This window comes from Eutrigla gurnardus (assembly GCF_963514095.1).
Source record: "Eutrigla gurnardus genome assembly, chromosome: 15".
Classification (NCBI taxonomy): domain Eukaryota; kingdom Metazoa; phylum Chordata; class Actinopteri; order Perciformes; family Triglidae; genus Eutrigla; species Eutrigla gurnardus.
Window position 1 is genome coordinate 24,575,342 of NC_139938.1, and position 22,740 is coordinate 24,598,081.

General features: G+C 42.9%; 2 protein-coding genes across 3 annotated transcripts in view; one reads left to right on the top strand and one right to left on the bottom strand.

Moving 5' to 3' along the window:
• The first annotated feature begins 226 nt into the window (after positions 1-226).
• On the top strand, positions 227-2,635 carry ccni2 (cyclin I family, member 2). Its single transcript, XM_084028065.1, has 5 exons — positions 227-542; positions 1,169-1,325; positions 1,628-1,762; positions 1,973-2,047; positions 2,189-2,635. The coding sequence occupies exons 2-5, from the start codon at positions 1,212-1,214 to the stop codon at positions 2,336-2,338; spliced, it is 474 nt and encodes a 157-aa protein (XP_083884191.1). The 5' UTR covers positions 227-542; positions 1,169-1,211; the 3' UTR covers positions 2,339-2,635.
• The window catches only part of septin8a (septin 8a), a 33,149-nt gene continuing 12,785 nt past the window's right edge, over positions 2,377-22,740 (bottom strand). The window contains exons 5-10 of one of the 2 annotated variants that reach the window (XM_084028056.1): positions 19,444-19,605; positions 18,276-18,372; positions 12,892-13,060; positions 12,658-12,790; positions 12,241-12,410; positions 2,377-5,580 (exon numbers count right to left, since the gene is read on the bottom strand). In XM_084028056.1, the coding sequence (XP_083884182.1) occupies positions 5,415-5,580; positions 12,241-12,410; positions 12,658-12,790; positions 12,892-13,060; positions 18,276-18,372; positions 19,444-19,605 (897 nt within the window). In that variant the 3' untranslated portion in view covers positions 2,377-5,414. Of the gene's footprint in view, positions 5,581-9,719; positions 10,493-12,240; positions 12,411-12,657; positions 12,791-12,891; positions 13,061-18,275; positions 18,373-19,443; positions 19,606-22,740 lie in introns of those variants that run through there. The other variant, XM_084028057.1, reaches the window with a different exon arrangement.

Here is a 22,740-nt window from a genome sequence, read left to right on the forward strand (position 1 = left end):
GGTGGCCTCATTCAAGTCACAGTTATACTTCAGGATCCGAACAAACACATTCTTGGGTTCAAACAGCGCAGAAACCTTCCATTTCCAGTGAAGGCTCGACCATTTTGTGCGCGGGGTCCCGTATGTCTGACCCACTAACACATTTCTGTTTAATAGGCGGCGTGACGTCACGGCGGGGCGGAGTCAGCCGCGTTCAAAACACAGCTTGCCCTCAATCCTCCCCTGATTTATTCGCTTCCTGCCTCTTTTCTTTCCCCCTGTTTGCGCCTGTTTTCGCCGCCGCCCCGGTGCTTTTGACGCCACTTCGCGCTTCCTCGCCTTAACTTTTATTTGCCCTTTTTACTAGAATGCGGCTACTTTCCGTGTATTCCCCCCCAGAACGCGCTTTTGTCCCCGGGGTCGTATCCTCCAACAGCATCCCACTGTTGTTCACTTGTGTGTTGCTGTCGGTGGAGATGGACTAAACTGGACTAAAACCAAAAGAAAAAAGCGTATAAATGCACCAACAGTCGAGGGGACATCCCGCGTTTGAAACCGACGAGGTAAGAGAACCACCATAACAAAAGACGAGGGTTTTAAACTGGCGCTACTGTGCGGGCGGCCGCAGCAGCTGCACTTATCCCGCCTGGACCCCGCAGGCTCCTGTGTAGCATTCCACCCGTAGCACACTTAAAAACAGAGATGTCACACAGCAGCAGTTGTTGGATTAAATGCAGTCGAACCTGCGCTGCAACAGTCTGAACAAAAATGGCGCTGTTGTTTAGCAAACAGCAGATTTCCTGCTGCACTCTTGGCTCCTCCGGCAGAGCGGCTGCCTGGCCCGTGGACTGTTTACCGGATTTGGACCAACAGTCGGGCCAAAAACCTGCAGTCTGCAGTGTGAAATGAGCTGTTCGACTTCCTGTTTGGGCCACTTTTGTTGAGTCCTTAACTTTTTCTGATTTATTAAATTATTTTTGTTTTTTTTTATTTGCCTCTCAAACCTCGTCAAAGCGTTCATATAATAATAATCTAACAGATGTATGGATGGGCCGAGAACAGCTGACTGATGGTTCTTATTGTTAGACCTTTGAGTGAATGCAATGTGCATATCTGAATGGATGATTCTTTTTTCTCTTTTCCATTGTAATCTTATCTTTTTCCTCCTCCTCCTCCTCCTCTTCATCAGGTGTGTGTGCCCTGGGTGCAGCCTGGCCAGTGCTGGAGTGGCGATGAAGAACCCAGGAGCCGTGGAGAGCCGCCGGTTGCTCGGCCTGCTGGAGGCCGCTCTGGTCAGGGAGGCTCGCCTCTGGAAGGTCCCGGTCTTCAAGAACGGATGCATCCAGGTGAGAGGAAGAGCTCTTCCGGCTTGTTTGAAGGTGTCAGAGTGAAGCATTTCAACATTTACGCTGACACAAAAAGGAGTGAGGCAAACAAATCAACATCGATCCTCTCAGTTAAATGAGAAGTGAACACATTATTTTGTGACAGGAAGCGACTAGATTTATAGGAAACGTCATCCGACCCCACAGTGTTAATTCAATGAAACTGGTGTTTGTGAAATATCAACATTTGCTTTGCTTTTATTCTATTCGGACTTCTATTTTGTAATTTATCAACCAATGGATGTCTCCTTCCCCCCCTCCAGGGTGCCGACATCTCTTCGTCCCAACACCAAGAAATGATCCTCTGGCTCGGAGAGATGAACAGGCTGTTCCACTTCTGTCCAGAGACCTTTGCACTGGGAGTCTGTGTCCTCAACCGCCTGCTGTCCACCGTCAAGGTAGACCACTTCCAACCTTTTGTCCCCAGAAACATTTGTCCAGGATCGAGAATGTACTCTTCCAGAACGGACATCTTTTTTTTTCTTGTTTTTCTTTGGTCCATAGACCCCTTAGTTTATACTCCAGGGCAGCAATGTGAAACATGAATACTTTTCTTTAGTCCATTAACTTGCAAATTGTCTTTTTTTGACTATATTTTGTTTTTATAGGCTCAACCAAAATACCTGAAATGCATAGCTTTTACCTCACTGGTCCTGGCTGCCAAAATCAACGAGGAAGATGAGGTAAGATCTCCATCAAGGAAACAACAAACAGCAGATGATGACAATTAAAGCTGTATTTAAAAAAAAACACAACACCCACGTCGACGCTATTTCAAAACAATACATTTATTCGTTTCCCTTTTTGTTGGTGTATGTTTTCAGGTAATAGGTTCTGTTCGAGACCTGGTTGTGCAGAGCGGATGCAACTTTTCAACGGCGGAGATTCTTCGCATGGAGAGGATCATTCTAGACAAGCTGCAGTGGGACTTGTACACCGCGACGCCCGTCGACTTCATTCACATAGTAAGTTAGCAGATAGACGGGCAAACATGACGACTGGGGGGGGTTTTTAACTTGACCTGAGCTGTCGAGCGTCTCGTAGTGAGCTGGCCGGACTGTGAAACGCTTTGCCAGCTCAGGTCCGGGTCTCCCTAAAAACACAGCAGTACAAAAAGCACACATTGAACCATCATGCTGGCTTGAAGATGGTGTTTTACAAACAATCACACCCCCGTCCCCTCAGTAAAGAATTGGTCCTAGAAGAGTGCATTTATTTGATGCTTTGTGCCCATTATAATTATTATTATGATCAACTCCATTCAGTCCTGATTCGTGTCCTTCACCCTTTTTTTAATCATTACTGAAACCCTGATTAGAGGATATGTTCAATTTGGTTTTCCAATACATCAGAATAAAATGGACTAAAATATAATTAACAATAGGTTAATACAGCCATCTAATGCTGCCTGACCTCAGCTTTGATAAAACTGACATTTTATTGTCTTGTGCACTCTTTATTAAACATCTAGCCTAACAGAAGGAATCACCTTGCTTCCAATAACCACTAAAACTCACTGCTTTAGTGCCACATCGTTGTTTAAATGCTAAGTACAGGCCTTTTTTTCCGCTCTATTAATTATTATTGTAATTATTTGCCAGCGATCTGCAGCTTCAGAGCAAAAGCGACAATACTGGACAAAGCCAAGTCACAGTGTAACCCAGCACCAGGTCTGAACAGAGCTGCGTGTTTAAGACTGCAGGCTGCTAGCACAATAACAGGCGTGTTGCATATCAGGCCAAGGCACTTCTGACCAACTGTTGCCCCTACGGCGGATACCCTGCTGCCACCAGAGGGGGTGTGTGGAGACACAAGATCAAACTCATCAAGACTTAACGGGAACATGGACGCTGGGGGTCGTTGGAGCATCGATAACGTGCTGTGAATAGCTTCTGATGTCATAGTTCTAAATCCCATGCTGTGTTACTGAGTTTATGGCACAATATTGTTGAACAGCTCCGATCTGTTCACAGCAGTTTAATAGTTAAACCCCACAAATCATTGACTGAGGCAGGAACCCTGAATGAACCGTCGACAAACACACACATCATCACCGAGGTCCCTTCATGCTGCCGGGCCCAGGGCTGTATCCATAACGCTTTTTACAAGAAGCGTATCGCTGTTGGGCAAATAGATGCAACATCAGTTAATGCATTGATTCTTTAAACCGTTGACCCCGTGGACACACTGGCCCACAGCGTTATGGATCACAATAAAAGTGCTTTAGAGCGAAAGCAAACCAAGGTCTAACTGAGTGATGGGGGGGGGACGGGTTGCAGGCCAGCGGTTGCTTTATGAATACAGCCCATCAGAGAAAGTTTCACACACATTATTGATCCACACGAGGATTTTCCAACATCCTCAGTTTCAGGCTCGCTTTCCTGGTGCACATCTGCTCCAGACGCTTCAGAGGATATTGATTTACTTGCTCAAGAGCACTCCCAGTAGATTTTGTGAAGTCTTGTCATGCGTTCTGTGAGTCCATAATCTCTCATCGAAGACTAAAAGAACAGCCTCAACAAACAAATAACCGTGTTGGATTTGTGATATTGGAGTTGGTGGAGGAATGATACACTTTCTTAAAGCCACAAACCATAAACGGGCACCACAAAGCGTTTTGGCACATTTGGACTGATTTCAGTGTTTTCTGCAAAAACTAAAAGTGGCACTTTCCCCCGTACTTTTCCAGCTCGTGGATCTGACTGTTTGTGTCATATTTTTACAGCTTGTTGGAGTTATTTTACTTTTAGTATTACAAAAAATGCAAGACTTCTAAAATAAGACACATAATGTATTAATAAAAACTATAATAAAATAAAGACATTTTCTCTTTTATACTATTCAAATAAATCTTTTTCAAATAAATACTTCTGAAGAATACTGTACCTCATAATTACATTCCCCCGGCCCTGAAGCGATTTCTCCCTTTCCTAAATAGTATTATCCCCGTCTGTAAAACAGCAATCAATAAAATCGATCAATTTGTCACAGACTCTCCACCATGACACATTGATATGAATAAATTAGAGGGTTTACAGCGACGCTCTGCCATTGCCTCTCACTATGCATCAATAGAGGCAGAATCAGCGATGTGTTGCTCAAATCTTTCACCATCTGAGACAATTTTCCTTATTTGCTACATTGGCTGAATTCCCAACATTCCCATACTGGAGTGAAGCAAGAAAACGGGAGGAGGAGGAAGGGACATTACGAATTCTAGAGCAGGGGTTTCTGTTTTGACTTTTGCACCACATTGCTGAATCTACCTCCCAGAAAATTCCACTTTCTTTAAAAACTCATGGCTTATTTTTGCTACACAGTAAAAGACGAACTACAGCAAGTGATCTAAACGTGAAATGTATGAAAGAAACGCAAAGAGGCGTGACTTTAACCAAGAACGGTAGAATAATGTGTTGATTTTGAAATCTGAAGTCTGTGATTTTTCTTATTATATAATCCCACTGTGATGAGAGCGTGATGAAATTCTCCCAGCTACAACTCAAAGTGTCCTTTTTAACGTTGAGAATTTACAGTACCTGCGTATAAATAGCAACACAGAAAAGCACTGCACATACGATACGATACAAACGGGATTACTATGATTCCTCAGGCAAACGGGTGGGTCTTCATTATTATTAACCTGATTCTCTATCTGCTCACAGTGTCCTCCTGCACAGAGCCTCAGGTTGCTTAACAGTAGCTGTTAATGCAACAATGAACTCTTGAGTAGAGAATCACAGACTGGATGAGAACGAAGGTTGGGTCGAAGGAATGATATTAGGTTGGACATTAAATGCTCTGGTGTGTCTGTGTGAGTTCTGTAGTCGAGGTCAGGGGCGGGCGATGGATGGGTGGACAATGAGACAACAATGACATCATAACGCTAACGTTTTGGTCTCGTTCCTCTTGGCGTCTCTCCTCATCCCCGGTGCAGTTCCACGCCCTGCTCGTCTCCGGCCACCCTCACCTCGTTCCGTCCATCGGGCTCGGCTCCGGCGTTGCCTGGGACTCGGCAGCGGACCCGGGTGTGCTTCCCGCCGGGCCGGAGCATCAGAAGAGGCCCGCGGGCCTCCAGGCGGCGTTGTGGACCAGGCAGGTGCAGCACTGTATGGCCTGCCACCAGCTTTGGCAGTTCAAAGGCTCCACGTTGGCCTTGGCCATCATCACTTTGGAGCTGGAGGCGCTCACGCCCGACTGGTTCTCCGTCTTCACCGACCTGCTGAAGAAAGCACAGGTAAGAGGAAGGCACACGCCTGCAGGGAAGGGTTGATCTGCAAGGTTTTAGTTCAATTGAAGAGGGCGTGACATTGCATACTTGCCTGAAGACACGATGGGGGAACGGTCTCATAACGCCGATTTTAGCTCACTGCTAATATATTAGAACATGCATATATGTTGCAACTATAATCCATTATATCTTACTAGGCCTCTAATCAGGACAGTGATTTCTGAATTGATAGATTAAAACTGGAAAGGATGAATGAAGGATTTCCACTCTCCAAACTGAGATGGCATGTTTGATTTTTAGATGACTACACTATTTTGTCTTCAAAGATTTGCACCTTTTTTCTTCTTCATAAAGAAAAGTCCGGATGCTTTGAATGAAAAGGCACACATTGGCACATTCAGGTCAACAAATCATCCCCGTTCTGCCAAAAACACACTGTCCTCCACTAAGGGAAGGACATTCCAGCCAACTTAGACATAAAGTGCACTAGTTTAAAAGCACAAACCTGCCCTCGTCAGGGAAGAACTTACATCCTGTTTGAAGGTCAGTGAAGGCTTTCACAGTGGACAACAATGATCGTGTCCAAAAATGGTTATTTAATGATTCGTCTGAAAACCAAACTAGGAATGTACTTCCATCTTGGAGCATCTGACGTTATTGTGATGTCTCTGCTCTCCCAGGTTGAAAGTGGCGAGTTCATCCACTGCAAAGAGATGGTGGACGAGTACCTTCACGGCCTGGAGCTCTCCCTGCCAGCCAACGCCGTCTACATCTTCGACAGCGCTCTGATCCAGTACAAGGAGCGGGCCTGGAGCCCCACGCAGCGCCTCAGGAGGGGGCGGGGCGGCGGACAGCCGGGGGACTCTGATGAGTATTACGATGGCTTCAGGTGTTTGTACAACGAGGAGCCGCAAAACCACGCTCAGGGTTTGTTCGGGTCCCAGCCGAAAAGCGTCTCGCCCTGCCCGCCGCTGCACCCCGCCGTCAACTAGTCGCCGTTATTTACACCGTCCGCCTCTCAGCAAGTGTGCAGTCCTCATATTTCACACTGATAATGTCAGGAAGTCCAATATACTGTAGTTGGGCACATTGAAGACCCCAATCATAAGTGTCACGGGAGTCTGAAGTAACGGATGTCGTTCATCTGGCGTAACCTTTAGAATCAATTTAAAAGAAGATATTTTGTTTATCTTGCACTTGTCCAAACCCAAATGTGAATCTGAACATGTGTATGGGTCAGCGTTCTTCTGACGCCATGACTTGTCCTCCGTGGACAGCTGAGGAGAAATTGTGTGGGATTGTTGGTACGTGACTGAATGTTTCTCTTTGGTTCAGAGTTATTGGTCCATTTAAGTTCTGTACTTATTAATATTAATGATGCCATTTTTTACTTATTAACCTACTTGTCCTTTTTAATATCCACCACACACGGCTTTGTTCAACAAGCTGGAGGTTAAAGGATAAGAATTAGGTAGTTGTGTGTTTTTATGAGTGTGGTTGAAGCCAAGTATGGCTCTTTTTTATGTTTGAGAGTTGATCCTGATTTTGTTTGGTGTGAGGTATCTTGGTGCTCAGGTTCCCACCCAGAGCCACAAAGCACTTTGAGATAAAGATGAGCTTCTTTTTTTTATGCAAATTATATTTTTCACAAGCTTTTTTTTATTTGAATCTCTTACTTACGTACTAATTTCTGTGCCGTTTTATTTAGCAGTTACAAAAGCTATATTTTACAAGAAAAGCTTTAATTTCCTGACTAAATGCTGCAACTGTTTTTATTTCATTAATGCTACAGTCTGTTGATTTTGTTTATGCAACTATCGTTACATATCAAACAATGAGAGCATCTTTGGGATATTAGGTCAACACTAGAGCAAAATCGCAAAACTTTTTGTGACATCATGAGATTAACCGATTGCCGACCCTGCGTTAATGTTCTCATTTAAATTTTCACTTTTTAAATGATGACACCAATATGAACACCAATAATCATACTCCAACTGTTAACACATTGTTTTTGAAGTATCGGGATAAAAGAATCCTTTTTTTATCTTGTAAATACCGCCTCGTTCTGTTTTATCCCGATACTGTCGTCTGAAACGATGCCAAAATAATTCTGTTTTCAATTTACATTTTATTTATCGTTGGGCGATAAATGAACGAGCGGAGTCTCAGAAGGTGTTTCCTCCGCTGCCAAACATCTGAAGCCTAGAGACGTTGAGTCTAGGCTGCTGAAATTGCTTGCTGCGTTCGGAGGGAAGCCAGCAATGTGATCTTTAATGTGAACCGGTTACTGTTTCCTCAACTCCACAGTGTGCTTTGATTCAGCCAGTCAAGCTGGACGCTGCACCAGTGTCAAATGTAAAAAGGTTTTTTGTTTTTTTCCTTTTAAACTCCTTCATTTACTGAGGCAGCTATATCTTATTGTCTGGTCAGTCGCAGAAATAAAGCTATGACTTCAAAAGTCTGAGGTGTCATTTTCTCATTTGTCACTTGCATTGTGGGTAATGTAGGTGTCAGGTTGGAGATATCTATGGTTCTGCTGCATCCATCTTACCATTTCTTTTTTTTTTAATGTCCATCTGGGGTCTAATGTTACAGAAGTGCAGTTGTCATGTCACCATATGGCTTCACACCTCACCTAGCAACATCTCAGCCTTCCTAAAGCAGCTTCCTAACTCCTAAAAACAGTACAATACCCCAAGAGTAAGACGTGTTCAGTCTCAGTGTGCACCATCATGTTGTCCTGAATGCAGAACAGACTGTCAGAGAGCCAGTATCACTCAGCTTTATTAGTTTATATTGAGTGGTGGTGTACTAAAGGAGGGGGAGAGAACGGGGAGCTCTGAACAGACTCTGCTGCTGGAGGAGAGCCAGCGATCCCTGCAGGTGGTGGACAGCATAATAATAGTGCTGGCAGAGCCTTCGCAGAAATGACAAGCCATTAGGATGAAGCCATCTCAATACTGTGCCGTGACATCGTCTGTTATCAATGACTCTCCCAGCCGTTAAGCAAAAATAATACAAGATAAATGAACAAATAATTTAAAGACATTTTTTAAATGTTCCACAGACAAAACAACACATTTGCAGAGACTCAGAAATGAACCTCAATGGTGACGTTTCCTTGTACTGTTTCTGGATTTTAAGTATAAAGGTGTTCCACTTTTTAGATAACAAATGATCTTAATTCAAAGGGACTTCAAATTAAAGTAATCTCTATTTAACAAGCCACATATTAATACAAATGGATGGAAGGATGGAAAGCTCAAAAGGGAGATGAAGTGAGGAAGCTGTTATTGAGTGCAAAAAAAGCAATGTGTGTTTTCAAACAGCTGCAGTTTGTGTTAACGTGCGTTCTGTACTGCACTCACACTCACACACACACACACTCCAGAGACCCACAAAGTCAATAAACTTCACTTGTTTCTCTTCTCACACAGCTGAGGTCAGCAGCACGGTGCTGAAAACATGGAGGGGTATGTGCAGACGGAGCATTTCAGTTAAGGGTTCACCAAACAGGAAACGCTGCGTCTCATGCAGACAGCTGCTGGGGTTACAGTTGGGGCCAACTGTGTGTGTGTGTGTGTGTGTGTGTGTGTGTGTGTGTGTGTGTGTGTGTGTGTGTGTGTGTGTGTGTGTGTGTGTGTGTGTGTGTGTGTGTGTGTGTGTCTCAAGTAGCTTCACCTGCCCGTGTTTCATCTCCATCCCGGCTGAATATCGTCAAACAAATCAAGAGACACAACAAAGTCTGGCGGGAGGGGGGGTGAGGGGGGGAGGTTTGCATTTATTAACGACAGACAGTAAAAACAGCTGCTCTCTTCTCTCTCGGAGTGTAAACTTCTACGGCGAGCGGAGGCGTGTGTGTGTGTTTTCCTGAATGCAGCGTTCGCATGTACGTATACTGGCTTCATGTTTGTGTGCGTGTCCACCGTTGACACTCACATCAAGGCGGTCACTCGTCGTTTACAATAAAGTCACATCATGTGCGGACAACGTACATCATCATATGTGCTTCTTACAATAGTATCATATTATAAAAAGAAAACTAGTAAATTTTGCATATTAAGCAGAGGAAGCTCTAGAAAATATTCACATACATTTATTGAGTTAATATGAAACAGCACCAGAATATTGCATAGGTTTTTATTAAGAGTTAAGACTAAGCTTTAGGTTGTCAGTACCTATGTATATGCAGTAATATATACAATATACAGGTACTCGGTTTTATTGCTTTACAATGCTATTTAAATGGATTATTTGGGTTCAGGGATTTATTCTACTTAATCTAAATTGTAATGTGGAAAATAGGTTAACAGGCACGCCACACCTGGACAACATTTCAAACAGCTCAGGTATTTAAAAAAACACTTTAACAAAGGCTTGAGTTCACTGATATCTTCAATTAGTCATTTAAATGTCAGCTGGATGAAGTCAAGCACATGATCAATTCTTTAAAAACATACTGAATAGTTTTAAATGACTTGCCCACTGCGTTACACTGTAGTACCAAAAGGTTTGAACCTCTTGCTAGAGTGTGAAGAGTTGATGGAAAAAACAAAATAACACAAAATCTTTAAATCACAACATAGAAAAACAAAAAATGCATATATGTAAAGTGTCTCAAAAAAAAAAAAGCATAGAATGAAAGATCCTGAATAAATGAGATGGCCACTGTTGGCAATTTTTGCTTTCCTCATCATCTCTCACCATCTTTCACCCCCCTGTGGTTTCATCATCATCATCATCATCATCATCCTCAGTGTCTTTGGTCCGTGTGCACAATGTCAAGATGGAATGTCAAAACATAAAAAAAACAAATAAACAGGTGTTGTCGTTGCTATGGTGATGGAGAACAAGTCCATGGTCGTGTGTGGGAGGGTATACAGCGCCCATAACTTAACTGAAAAACAATGACAAACAATAAAGAAAATAAATTGAAGGAATAAACAAATACTTACAACTTATAAAAAACGTATAACAGAAAGTTGAGGTGAAGCAGAGAGGTGGTGCAGTTTGAATAAACACTGCTGCTTGTGTTAGTGAATAGAAAGGAAGAGCTTGAGCCACAGTTCCATTCAATATGATGCAGTTAGTGTGTCAGCAGGGGGAGCTCTACGATTTCCTTCCTTCTCCTGAATGCATCCTCTGAAATGCTACTTTCTATCTGGAATAAACCGTGTTTTAATATCAACATGCTGTTCCCACAACTGTAATAAAACAAACTTACGAGTAAATTAATGATACAAGGAGGTGAAACTGAGGATCTATGGGACGTCCTTCACAAACCACAAAATGGAAGATCAGTTTCCCCAAAGCAGCACCGACAGCAGAGTGTGTGAGCAGCCACAAGATGGAGCCAAGCGTCTTCACACACAAGTTCACGCCTCAGAGAGAATCACTGGGAGGATCAGGGTCACAAGGACTACATTAGCTTAACGCCAGGTCCAGTTCACTGCCTTTCATAATCCAAAGGTTTTCAGATCATTTCCAACTCCCCAGACAGCCAGTGGCTTCAGATACGAGTACAGAAGATTGAATATTAACCTAAAGAGGCTTAAAACCTGCTTTGAGATACAGAAATATTAGACATGTACAGTAGTTTGCTCCTCTAATTCATCCAACAAGTGTTAGATGGGGTTGAGTTCAGGGCTCCGTCCAAGTCAATGTTCTTTATGAAGCTAATTTTATGCACAGGAGCATTGTAATGTGGAAACGGGAGCAATCTGCTGCGAAAAGGTTGGAAAAACACTGTTGTTTATAGTATCTTTGTGTTCCATTAACATTCTCCTTAATTGGATCCAAAGGGACGAGCCCAAACACAAAGATCTGTCCACATGCTTTTGGTCACAGAGCGCATTGTTGCTAAATCAGAACCAGAAGAAGTGGACGGTCGCCTGAATGCACCTTCAGGGGAGGAATGCTTAAAACAGCACCTCCTGTGAAGGTTATCAATGAACAGTGAAAACTCAAATACTCATAAAAACAGAAACCAATAGCTGTCTGCGAGGTAAGGAATACATCTTAGTACAGTGAAGCCTGGTGTGTAGTTAATGAGCTCATACATGAAAAGCATGTACTGTTTTAATACCTGTGCCATCTAAAATACACAGTATGCACAATCAGCGTACCCCTACTGAAATCAGGTTTGCCCTGTGTGCGTGCTGTATTCTGCATCCGCCATTTATGAGCCACGCTTTCGATTGCTTCACTGCCTCCTCCCTGCATATCCTGAATAATTAGAGCGAGGCAAAGAGGAAAGAGTGAAAGGACAGGAAATGTTGAGCTTGGGCAGGACAAAAAAAGGGGAAGAAGTTTCCTTAACACATGCCAGGCTTTTATAATAGCTGAAATGCTTGTGTGTTGGAGATAGGTCGACGACTGCACAGCGCATGCCGTTAAAAGGCTCGTTAATGGGACACTTTGCCACAGGCCTGGGAAGAATGCAAACCTCCTGCTTAAAGACTTGCAACAGGAGTTAAAGAGCAAAAACGAGCAGGGATTAGAGAAGCTAGCACACAAAGAAGGAAATCATTCTAAAAATGTAAGGCACAGAATGAAAATACAACAGGATTAGTTATAGAAAGGAGCGGCGTTGGGGAAAAAGAAGAATGAGGATAGTGAGGAGATAGAAAGGAGGGATTGGCTTACTTTTTCTTGTCCTTGTCCTTCTTGAGGGGCTGAGATAAAGAGAGCGTCTCGGCTGCCACCTTCTTCCTGTTGAAGGCGTTCATCTCCTCCTCCAGGTCTCTCCGCTTCTCCTCCACCTTCCTCTTCTCCTCCTGGTGCATTCGCTTCAGCTGCTCGAACTTGTCATGCAGCTGAGGGGGAGGAGGGGAGATTTAACATCATCCTCACCGGTGACAAGGCCTGACACTGGGATAAACTGACTCTACAATATAACATTATTTCAGTCAGTCTATTTTTTTAGTGATGCACAGGATATTTGTATGTGTACTGTACTGTATGTTAGCTCGAAAGCAGGGTTTCTGAACTTGCAGTGTTGTGAACAGCAACCTTAAAAAAAAAGATTCTGCATGTATAAACATAATGACCCTTGATGCTGACCTCTCTCTCCTTTTCTTTAAGTTCTGCTTCCGTCTCTTTGACTTTGTTGACGAACATTTGCCGCATTTCTTCCTCTTTACGCTGCAGGTCTCCCAGGAACTCTTTCCTCTTGGCCTCGTAAGTCTCTTGAAGACTGGAGAGAAGAAAAGACAGGAAAAGTTTAGATGTCGTAACAATAGAGACTCTCCCGGTCTTTGACACTCGGGTATCGGTTTTGGATTTTCCTCTCTCTACCTGAATGGCTGGCTGTCGGGGTCTGTATCTTTGAAGCCCATCTCCTCCAGCTTACAGCGTCGGTACAGCTCATAGTGGCGGGCGTGGGTCTGCTCCCTCAGGTCCTCCATGTTGACCCTGATCAGCATCTCTCGGAGTTTTACAAAGTCACAGTGGCTCTCGTTCTCAACTATTGGAAAAAAACACACAGGAATTCATTATTTCCACATGTTAAAAAAACAGTTCTGTTATGGTGTTGGTCGTCAGCATCAGAGATACAAATGTGCAGTCTCTATATCTCACTTTCATACATGTGTTTCTCACTGCTTTTCACTTATATTAACACCCCATCTGTCACCCTGTTACACTCCCTTCCTCTCCATCAAAAGCAGGAAATCGGACCACATCGCTAAAGGAATGTGAAGCAGTCGCAAAAAACTAAATGGATAAAACACATTTGGGATCCATTAAATAAAAACAAAACCTTTTTGCCAACAACGTGGAGATTTTCTGTACTTCCCTCTTTTTTTTTTCTACAGGAGCCACATCAACGACTTCACTTTAGTTTCCTATCTGACACGGTCTCACAGTTAAATGATTTCATGGTGAGGAAAGGGCAGGAAACGTTTCCTGTCTGGCAGACTGATGGCTGAGGGGAGGTGAGGGTGCCCTGAGCATCACTTATTCACACATCATTTCATTGAACTGCTTTGCAGCAATGTGAGCTGTTCTGGAAATGAAATCATAGATTTCATTTATTTTGTTGTTCCATTAGAGGCAACAACAAAAGGTAAATACCAGCTTACGTATAAAAGCATGATGGAAAACCAGTCGGGCAACATTTATTCATCCTAGAATACTTTTTTGCTACATTATTGCAATTTTTCAGTACTTAATATTTCCTGAGCTTAGATACTGCAGCTAGCAGTAGTTACAGTTTATGTGTTTAATGCCATACAAAACACTTTTTTTTTATAATTAACATTACTTTGAGACCATGCAGAATAGGACTGAAAAATTAGGAAAACATATCAAATTGTGATTTTGACCTATATTCCAACTGCAATATGATTTATGAGACTGGAGGAAGTATTGGATAATTATTCTCATTTGTGTGATTTGTAGGGCAACACAATCTCCCTCTCTTGCAGGTTTGGATATTACACCAGTCCATACTTTAAATCACTCCTCCCTTTAAAGTTATTTTCTTGAAGTCATGTTTTCCCCATTTACAGACTTGATTATGCCTTCATAGTCTATGTGGAAACTTGGACAACTTCTCATTATTTGATATGCTCAATCTCCTCCAATCTTTAAATGAGACACTGAAATGTCAAATTCCTGCAAAGCACTAAAAACCTGCAGCACAACCTGAAGCAGCGGTGGTCGGCTGGATAACTTGATACATCAGCTGGATAATCTTGGAAAAAAAAAGTGTTGCCAGAGGAAAAATAACTTTCCCCCTTTCAAGAATTTAATGTGATCAACCTGTTAGCAAACCTCAAAGACGCTATAAAGAGCTGTTCTGTTGTCTCGGCTCGGCTGTGCGTGGTGACGGAGGGCACGTGAAGAGCGGAGGCACGTGGCATTTCAGGGGCTGGAGCATCTGCCATGAAGCCTGGGGTGGCAGCGGTGCAGAATGGGTTGTTAGCTCTGCTTAAATACCACCACAAGCTGTGAGCTCTGAGGATGTAAAGACGGCGATAATGATATTGAAAAGGCCCAATTAACATGGCATTTAGCTTCCCCGGGTGGAAAATACTGGGAAAGCAGCCTGCAGCGCATGATAGCGAACCTCAATGCAGCACCAAAACAGTGCAAGATAATACAGTCAAAGTACCAGAGACGTTCCTTCATTAGACTAGGACAAAAAAACAAGCAAGCGAATAAACACCAATGGACCCTCGTCTACTTTAACGCCTTTGGATCTAAAATAAATCATAAAGAAGTGAAATAATGTCTGAATCACTCACTCTTATTTTTTCTCAGATTTGCTGGTTGACTACACATCATTAGTGGGAGTATACAAGCTCAAAACAGGCATGAGCTGCTCTCTGGGGGCTGCATCCAGGCTACTGAAATTGCCTGTTCATTTGGCATCTATAGTCCCTCTGGACTGGCCCCCCCGCCGAGGGCTGAATGAGGGCCAATCCTCTGACTGACTGCTGCACCGAACCCTCAAGATATCGGAGCACAGGGCTCCGCAGACACGTCCACACGCCAGCATGACAACGGAAAAAATTCAAACAGAGAACGGAGAAATGGCCCCAATCAATCCGCAGTTACCAAACATTAGTGGAAATACACAAATGTGCAAAATGAAAATACATAAAAATGATCCATGCGTCCCGGACTGATCATTTGTTCCTGTGTTCCTGCGTCCCGTGTAAGATATCAGCAACACTTAGAGTAGATGATGGATATGACTAATTTTATTGCAATCCACCCGATAGTTGTCTAGCCAATAAAACCCCAAATGTGGACCTCATGGTGGTGCTAGATAAAACGATTAAATATAAAAGGATCTCCAAAGTCATGAGGATACATCTGGGAGCGATTTATGTCTCTACAAGATTCTGTGCCAATCCATTTGGTAGATGTTAAGATATTTCACTGGATAAGTGAAAACCTTTACTGGTGGCTCTAAAGGAAAAGTGTGGGTCGGTATTGTCATTGTAATACGTGGCCATATGGGTGACGGTTTATCTCCAGGTGTGTTATGGTGGGCTAGTTCGAGATGGGCTGACTTTCACCTGACTTTTCTAAAAAGCAAATAAAGACACATCAACTAATAAGCAAGTTGACCAACAACTGAGAATGTTATGCAAGGTCAGTGATTGATAAAATCCATGCTCACATACAGACACCCACACAGAACACAGTAGCTTCCAGAGATGGGAGTGGGGGGAGTGGGGGGTCTGCTATGTGTCATGGATGTCTGGAGTTCAGAGATAACAGAGCATCAAGATCCTGAGGGAAGATAAACACTCACGCACACCAAGCTCCCTTCTATTACTCCTATTATCAGCAGACAGTCCTCCCTTTGTCTCCCTTCAACTTGATGGAAATTTCCCATGGCTCTTCGAGAGGTTACCATAACCCATCTATATGACATCTGGCATCCGCAAACTCTTTCCATTGACACAGGCCCTCCTTTCAGTCGGCCAAGTGGAGTAAAACACTGGGACTTCTGTCCTCTTCTGACCCCGTCCTCTGAAACTGCGACAAAGTGTGTCGTATGAATGGAAAGCCATCAGTTTGCAAGCAGGTCGACCGAGAGCTAAGTCGTTTTCTTGTAATACATCCATCTGACCAGATTCTTGTTGTTTGGCAGACAAGGTTGATTGGATCATTTGATACAGACGATAGCAAAACCAAAGAAAAAAATGACAATATGCGTTTCTTTAGAAATAATATGTAGACGTGACGACGCATAGAAACAAGCCAGCTCAATTTCTTACTGCCTCAATGATGGAATAAGAACAATCCTCCACTAACTCAACTTTTCATAAATGAAAGGCCTAGTCAGTACTAATTTACTGCAACATCTGGCATATTGTGTCTCTGAGCTAATCACAATTTTAAAAGACACTCCCCAAAGTTTTACTGCTATAAAAATCATTTACAGTATAAAAAAATACAAATAATGATTTAGGATCTTTACATTACTTTCCCCGTGACGTCCATGTATTCTTACATTCTACAGTCAGCATTTTGTTGGTTTGTATTGTCTTTAAGCCAATATCTACCACCTGTTCATTGCTTCTGAAGAATGATAATTCCACAGAGGAGATAAGAGTTTGCAGTAAAGCCGAGACGTTTTGCAGATGGCACTATTCTGTAAGTTAATGGACAGGACTAGCTTCATGGTGACGGATGAAGTCCAAAGGAATCTGTCCCCCAGGGGACACACAGCAGGCTTTATAAATAACTGTATTTATAGTGTCCTCTGAGGGTTGGGGAATGAGAGTGGTCAGGGGAAACTGGAAAGAGGAAATGAAGACAGGGTGAGGACACAAGAGCAGCAAACCGAGGAAAGGAAGGCAGAGAGGGAGGGAGGGAGGGAGGGAGGGAGGGAGCAGAGAGGGAGGGAGGGAGGGAGGAAGGGAGGGACTCTGAGTCCAACTCCCATCTGAGCAGTAATATTTTCACAGCTCAACTCACAGTATGACATTATTACAATAATGTGACAAGCACAGCATAATAAGTTGTGGGAAACCAAGATCCTTTGTGCTGTCTCCATGGGCGATGCATGCCTGCTAAGGCAAGGCAACACACATGCAAGGCAGAAATAACTAGGGGGAAACATACGGTACATGCACACAAATACAGCCATGTAACACCGTACACGTAACAAACAGACGCACACTGGCGATTTCCCAAAACAATCCCTGCCCACTCGCCCGCCCCTTCATTTTGCACTGTTGGTCGGCATGAAGTCCCCCTGACAGCTGTGGAGGGCACTCTGCATGAAGAGGGTGGGTATAAATAAACAGGCACACTGTGGGACGCCCTCGCCACTCTGCCGTCAGCAGGAAAAGCTCTTTCACCATGGATACGGAGAGACGCCTTGCTTCCTCAGCTGCTGAGTCATATTGCGTGCAGACATTTACTACACAGTGAGGCATGCAGCTTTATTAAAACACCGGTATCGGCTGATGCACAAAGCCAAGGTGTCGTATAGGGATTGAAAAAGTCAGACCACCCAAACAGAGTGAAGAAAACATGGGGCCCAGAACAAGGCTGAGACTTCCACAAAAATGATATCCGATATCACTTTCAAATGCATTCACAATGTAATAACTCCTGGAATAATCACTATGCATGTACACTCATGTGTCATGTACTGATACTGGGTCTTGACTGGTTGAGAGATATTCAAATGATTGCCAATATCTCCCAATTTAGCCCACCTCCCACATTTCTACCTGTATTACCCCATCTCATCTACCTTAATTCCCGTAACCTAGCAACCTAGCAATCAGCTCGTGGATATACCATAAACTCAACAGCAACATCAGGTTCATACAAGGCAAAAATTAATTGCAACTATTTATAACGACAGACCACTTTGTGTTATATTTGCAAATTCTGCGAAGAGAAGGTTCAAGGCCTTTCGTTTGCTTCGTTACAGGCAAGGGAAGTCATGAATGAAACCGGACACCGACCGGCAACGATTTAACGGTTATCAGCAGGAAGTGGTTGAGTAGTAATTCATTCTTAATTAAATAGAACTATTCATCCGTGTAGTCTGAAGGTAAATGTTTTTTTACATTGATGCTCAATTGATTTAAGATAAATGTAAACAGGACTATAATATGATACATAGAATAATGTTAAACATCCACTGACCCCTTCATGTCCTCACCCACACACCCTGATTGGCTCGTGTGAATGGTTCTCACCTTGCACAATACCCCAGGGGTACTGTCTGGCCCTCACTGTTTTGTTCCCCACTTTGACCTCTTCCACGCTCCCAACCACAGCAAAGGGCAGATGGGCCTGTCCAGGAAAAAAGGTTTGAGAGTTAAAAAGGTCGTAACTGGAGCCATTAATGGGCGCTGAGTCCCAGCTCCCTCTTCCATCTGGTTTACACTTTCTTAGTTTCTTCACGTCGATATTCTTTCACACAAACATGTTGTCGTGTACAAATGACACAACAAGGATACATGGAAAGTGTTTACTTTCAAATAAAACATGTTTCACTCTGTCTGTTCTCTTATCTTTCACACCCAGACCACACCAGAGAGACGTGTAACCACGTTGACATGTGAGTAGCACCAGAGCTGTGTTTCAAGTGTAACATGTGGCTGAAAGGCCCGTTTGGTTGAAGTGATAAAACACACATGCATTCTTATTACTCTTAGAGCAACTGCGCCTCGTTAGGATCGACAGTGAAGCATCACGGGGAAAACAGGCACGATATACCCAACCTCAAAAATTAGGCGGTGAGTTGAAACCAGCTGGCTGGTTGGTGAGTGTGGGCGCTGATGTCACAGACTATGAATAGACGGCGCTACTGTACACAGGCTGTGTCTGGGAAACCAAATGAAGTCTTATTTATCTATGAGGGGATTTACCGTTTGGACGGTCTCAATCGTCAAAATGAACAAATTCCATGCGTGAATGGACATAAAGTCAATTGTAGGAAGACATGTGCTGCCATCGAGTTCATTAAATCTTTCTATTATGGAGTGAAACGCGGGGGAGAACTGGTACAAACACACAGAGCCAGTATTCATACAGTTATGTGTAAAACTGTATAATGTTTGCATTGCCTGGATGTCGAAACACATGTCAGGGTTACATGTTATCTCCATGTTTACTGTTTCTCCCAGTATACACTCACAGATGTGTCTAAAGTGTCGAGATTAACTTCAAGTATGTTATAAGCAATACAATTGTTTCAACATATGCTTCTGTTACCAGATGTGTAACACATGTGGTGCTTAAGACATGATTCACGCGTCAGTAGACACACAGATCCTTTTTAATCTAACATTGGTGAGAAGTGCTATGCTATCATTTTTTTTTTTTAAGGTAAAAAAATGTTAAGAGTGTCCCATGACTCACGTTCATGGAGGCGTTGATCTCACTGACGGCCTCGTCGTCTGTCGGGAACTGATATATCTGGACGCCGTTGCTCACCAGCTCACTCATAATCTTTATTTTGAATTTATGGAGCTCACTCTTGGAGATTGTGTCCGCTTTGGCAATGATGGGAATAATGTTGACCTGAGGAAAAGAATAACAATGTTATTAGAGCATTGTTTCTTTGTGGTCGAGTCTGACAAAAAAATGTATCTGCATTCCTGCCCTGAAAGCTGTGTTTAAAAGCGTGTACATGGAAGTCGTTATGTAACGGCTGGTCTAACATGCTTATTCGTGACAGGATGAAATGTGCGTAATATGATGAGAGCAGATGCATGAGGATCAACACAATGTAACAGCAAATTACACATTAGAGCCATTAACTTCCCCATGGCAGCGGGTCATGAACAAACACTCTGAATAAAGTTCAATTAAACACACTGAAGACCTAATTAAACCAAACCCAAATACAAGTACATCGTTAAATATGCCTGAGAAGGCACATGAGACCATATGCAGTGAGCCTGTACAGTGAATAAGCTCAGTCAGAACCCCAACAGATACATAAAACAAACGGTGATTATGAAAACAAACTAGGCTCCATCTCCAATCAGCAGCAGATGTGCAGAAATAAACACAGTTTGTCTGCATTCCTCTATACGGCTGCATTACACCGATCACTAACCGGGAGGATCCCCATAGATCCACTCAGAAATTCTGTAGTGTGCCCCAGAGCAAGAGCTGGAGCTTGTTAGGAGTCAAATTACAGGCTCATCATACTTTATTGGATCATTAATTTTCAGCAGGGCAACCGGCAGTGTGTTTTAACCCTTATTAACGAGCCAAGCTCACTAATCGGGATCCAGCGCCGGCAGCAGCCTCAGTGAGGAGGGAGAGGGCAGTGGTTTTTGTCCACTTCCCACAATCGGGTTTTCCCAGCTGGCCATGGGGTATTCCCAGTTTGTTTGTTTGAACAACGAGGAGCAACATGGGTAGCTGTTACCACGTCAAAGCAGGCTGCGTGTAAAAGAATCATTGAAGAAGAACGCTGCATTTGTGTTTTTTTATGTTACACAGGTCAAATATCTGTATGTGAACGGACAGAGGATAATGTCCGTGTTCAAGGGATGTAAGAATGTCGATACATTCAGAGCCTTAATGTAAAAAAGAATTGATTCAAAAGTTAATATTAATTTGTATTGTCTTGTCAAATTGTGATAAAAGGGCAATAAGGAACTAAAAGCAGATCCAAATACTGACCATGCTGTTAAACAGGCCAAACTAAGAAAAACTTGTGATTTGATGCATATATCACCCGATAAGTCTTAGAGTAAATTAGATGTCCATGTTTGTACATTGACTGATTATAGTGAATATTTTAAAAGGTTAGAAGGAAATATCAATCCTTGTTTGTCAAATTACCTCTAAGATAAATCCTCTACATCATAATATTATATTATTACCTAGTAATTATTTCCTCCTATTCAAGGAAAAATAACAGTTAAACAAAAGGACACCTCCTTCTGCCCCTTATCTCTCTTCCTGCCTTCATCCACCACAGACCACACACACTCTGCTGGACCTTCTATCATCCTCTGCAGGGAGGGGTCATTCATATGCCGTTTACAAGAACAACACCATTGTCCTCGACAGCAACGCTCCGGACTGAGGGCACAGTTGTTTCTGGTCTGCTTCCCTGGTTTTTCCTGTGACAAGGCTATCTGGCAGACAGGACAACTGTTCATTTATCTTGAGCTTCCAGATGAAGTTTATATCCACACATCCTAAAGCTGCCATTGATGTGAATATATATTTATTTAAAACTTTAATTCTACTTTAAAGTCCAGACACTCTTGAAATACCTGTAATGATAATGAAATACATTCATTTTAAGCAGAATGTAACAGTGTTTGTATGATTTTTAGCTTTTAGCACTTATTTCAGCGCTGAAAAACAATTGGTTGATGAATGAATCATCAGAAATCATATTTGTGACTCGGCCAGGCTGTGGTCTCGGCCTGCAGAAGCAAAGCAGGTACTTATGTGGTCGACCTGTAGCCATTTGGAGCTTAGTGAAATGTGCAAAGACTGATAGCATGTGGTGGGCAGCGGCTGCAAATGTTGCCTGAAGCACATTATTATTTCCTGTAGAAAGAGACCACTGTATAAAACACCCCATCAAGTCTGTAAAACAAAACAGCGTCACATCCACACTGCGGTCACTCAACGCTGGCTCGCTTTCAGACAAAGCAGCGGCCATTTTTCACATAGTGGGAAAAGATGGCTGGGACGGAGACACTGGGGTCAGAGCGGTGTTCACCGTGGCCACCCACCCACACAGGCTCACACTGAACCCACCGAGGCACTCACAATGCTATAAATCAAGTGCCTGCCGCCAACATTGCTGTTATGTTGCCATTTGAACACTTCCTGGCACTGTGCAAATCAAAAAAAGGCCTATATATATAACCAAAATATCCTTAACAGACATGCTGGAGGTCCACAAGTAGGAGGGTTTGGTTCATATGAATGGATGAATGGAATTTAACCGAGGTAAGCAGCTTTTCTTGCACTCACATTAGAGCAGGTAAGCTGTTTTATGATAGCAAAAACACTTTTAGCTCATGTTCACATAAAGATCATATATTTAGCCGAGGTAAGCTACCACGTCTTACTTCTAAGCAAAGTATACATCGCAAAATATATTTATACATCTTATTACTAGTCAAAATATCCCTTCATATAAAGAAACAGTCCCCTAACAATTCACATTTTTCTACTTATTAAGAGCAAAAACGTATCTTTTTTCCAGTTACATACAGAGACTTGGCTGTGGTGGTTCGGATAGAATCAGGAGACAGTTGGCAAACACAGCATGCCAGGTTCTGATCACTGTTGGCTTGTGATGACAGCTCACTGGCTCAGGGTCAGCACTGTAGCCTCATAGCGAGAAAAGGGCTGAATTTGGATCTTGGCCCTTTCTATATAAAGTCTTCTCTTTTGAACATTATTCTGGTCCAGCTTGGACTTAGAAATACAACTGGTCCTCAGGTGAAACGTGGGTGTCTTAATTAGGAAGGAAGGAAGGATGGCTCAAATTGGAATAAATTACATAAGTATAAAAAAAGGTCAATAAATTACAATGACAAAATATTTTTTTCTGAAGTACTCTCAAACTATCAGCTGTCCCTTGAGAGTGACAGTTGGCTTGAGTATCCGCTCATCATTGTGAAAAGTACCAGGAGACATTTGGCTTGGACGTGCTGATGGTTGGCAGTG

Bases quoted from the DNA above. Each gene is read 5' to 3' on its own strand.
- ccni2 (XM_084028065.1), top strand. From the start codon at position 1,212: ATGAAGAACCCAGGAGCCGTGGAGAGCCGCCGGTTGCTCGGCCTGCTG. The intron at 1,326-1,627 runs GTGAGAGGAAGA...CCCCCCCTCCAG, and splicing joins TCAAGAACGGATGCATCCAG to GGTGCCGACATCTCTTCGTC. The intron at 2,048-2,188 runs GTAAGATCTCCA...GTATGTTTTCAG, and splicing joins AAATCAACGAGGAAGATGAG to GTAATAGGTTCTGTTCGAGA.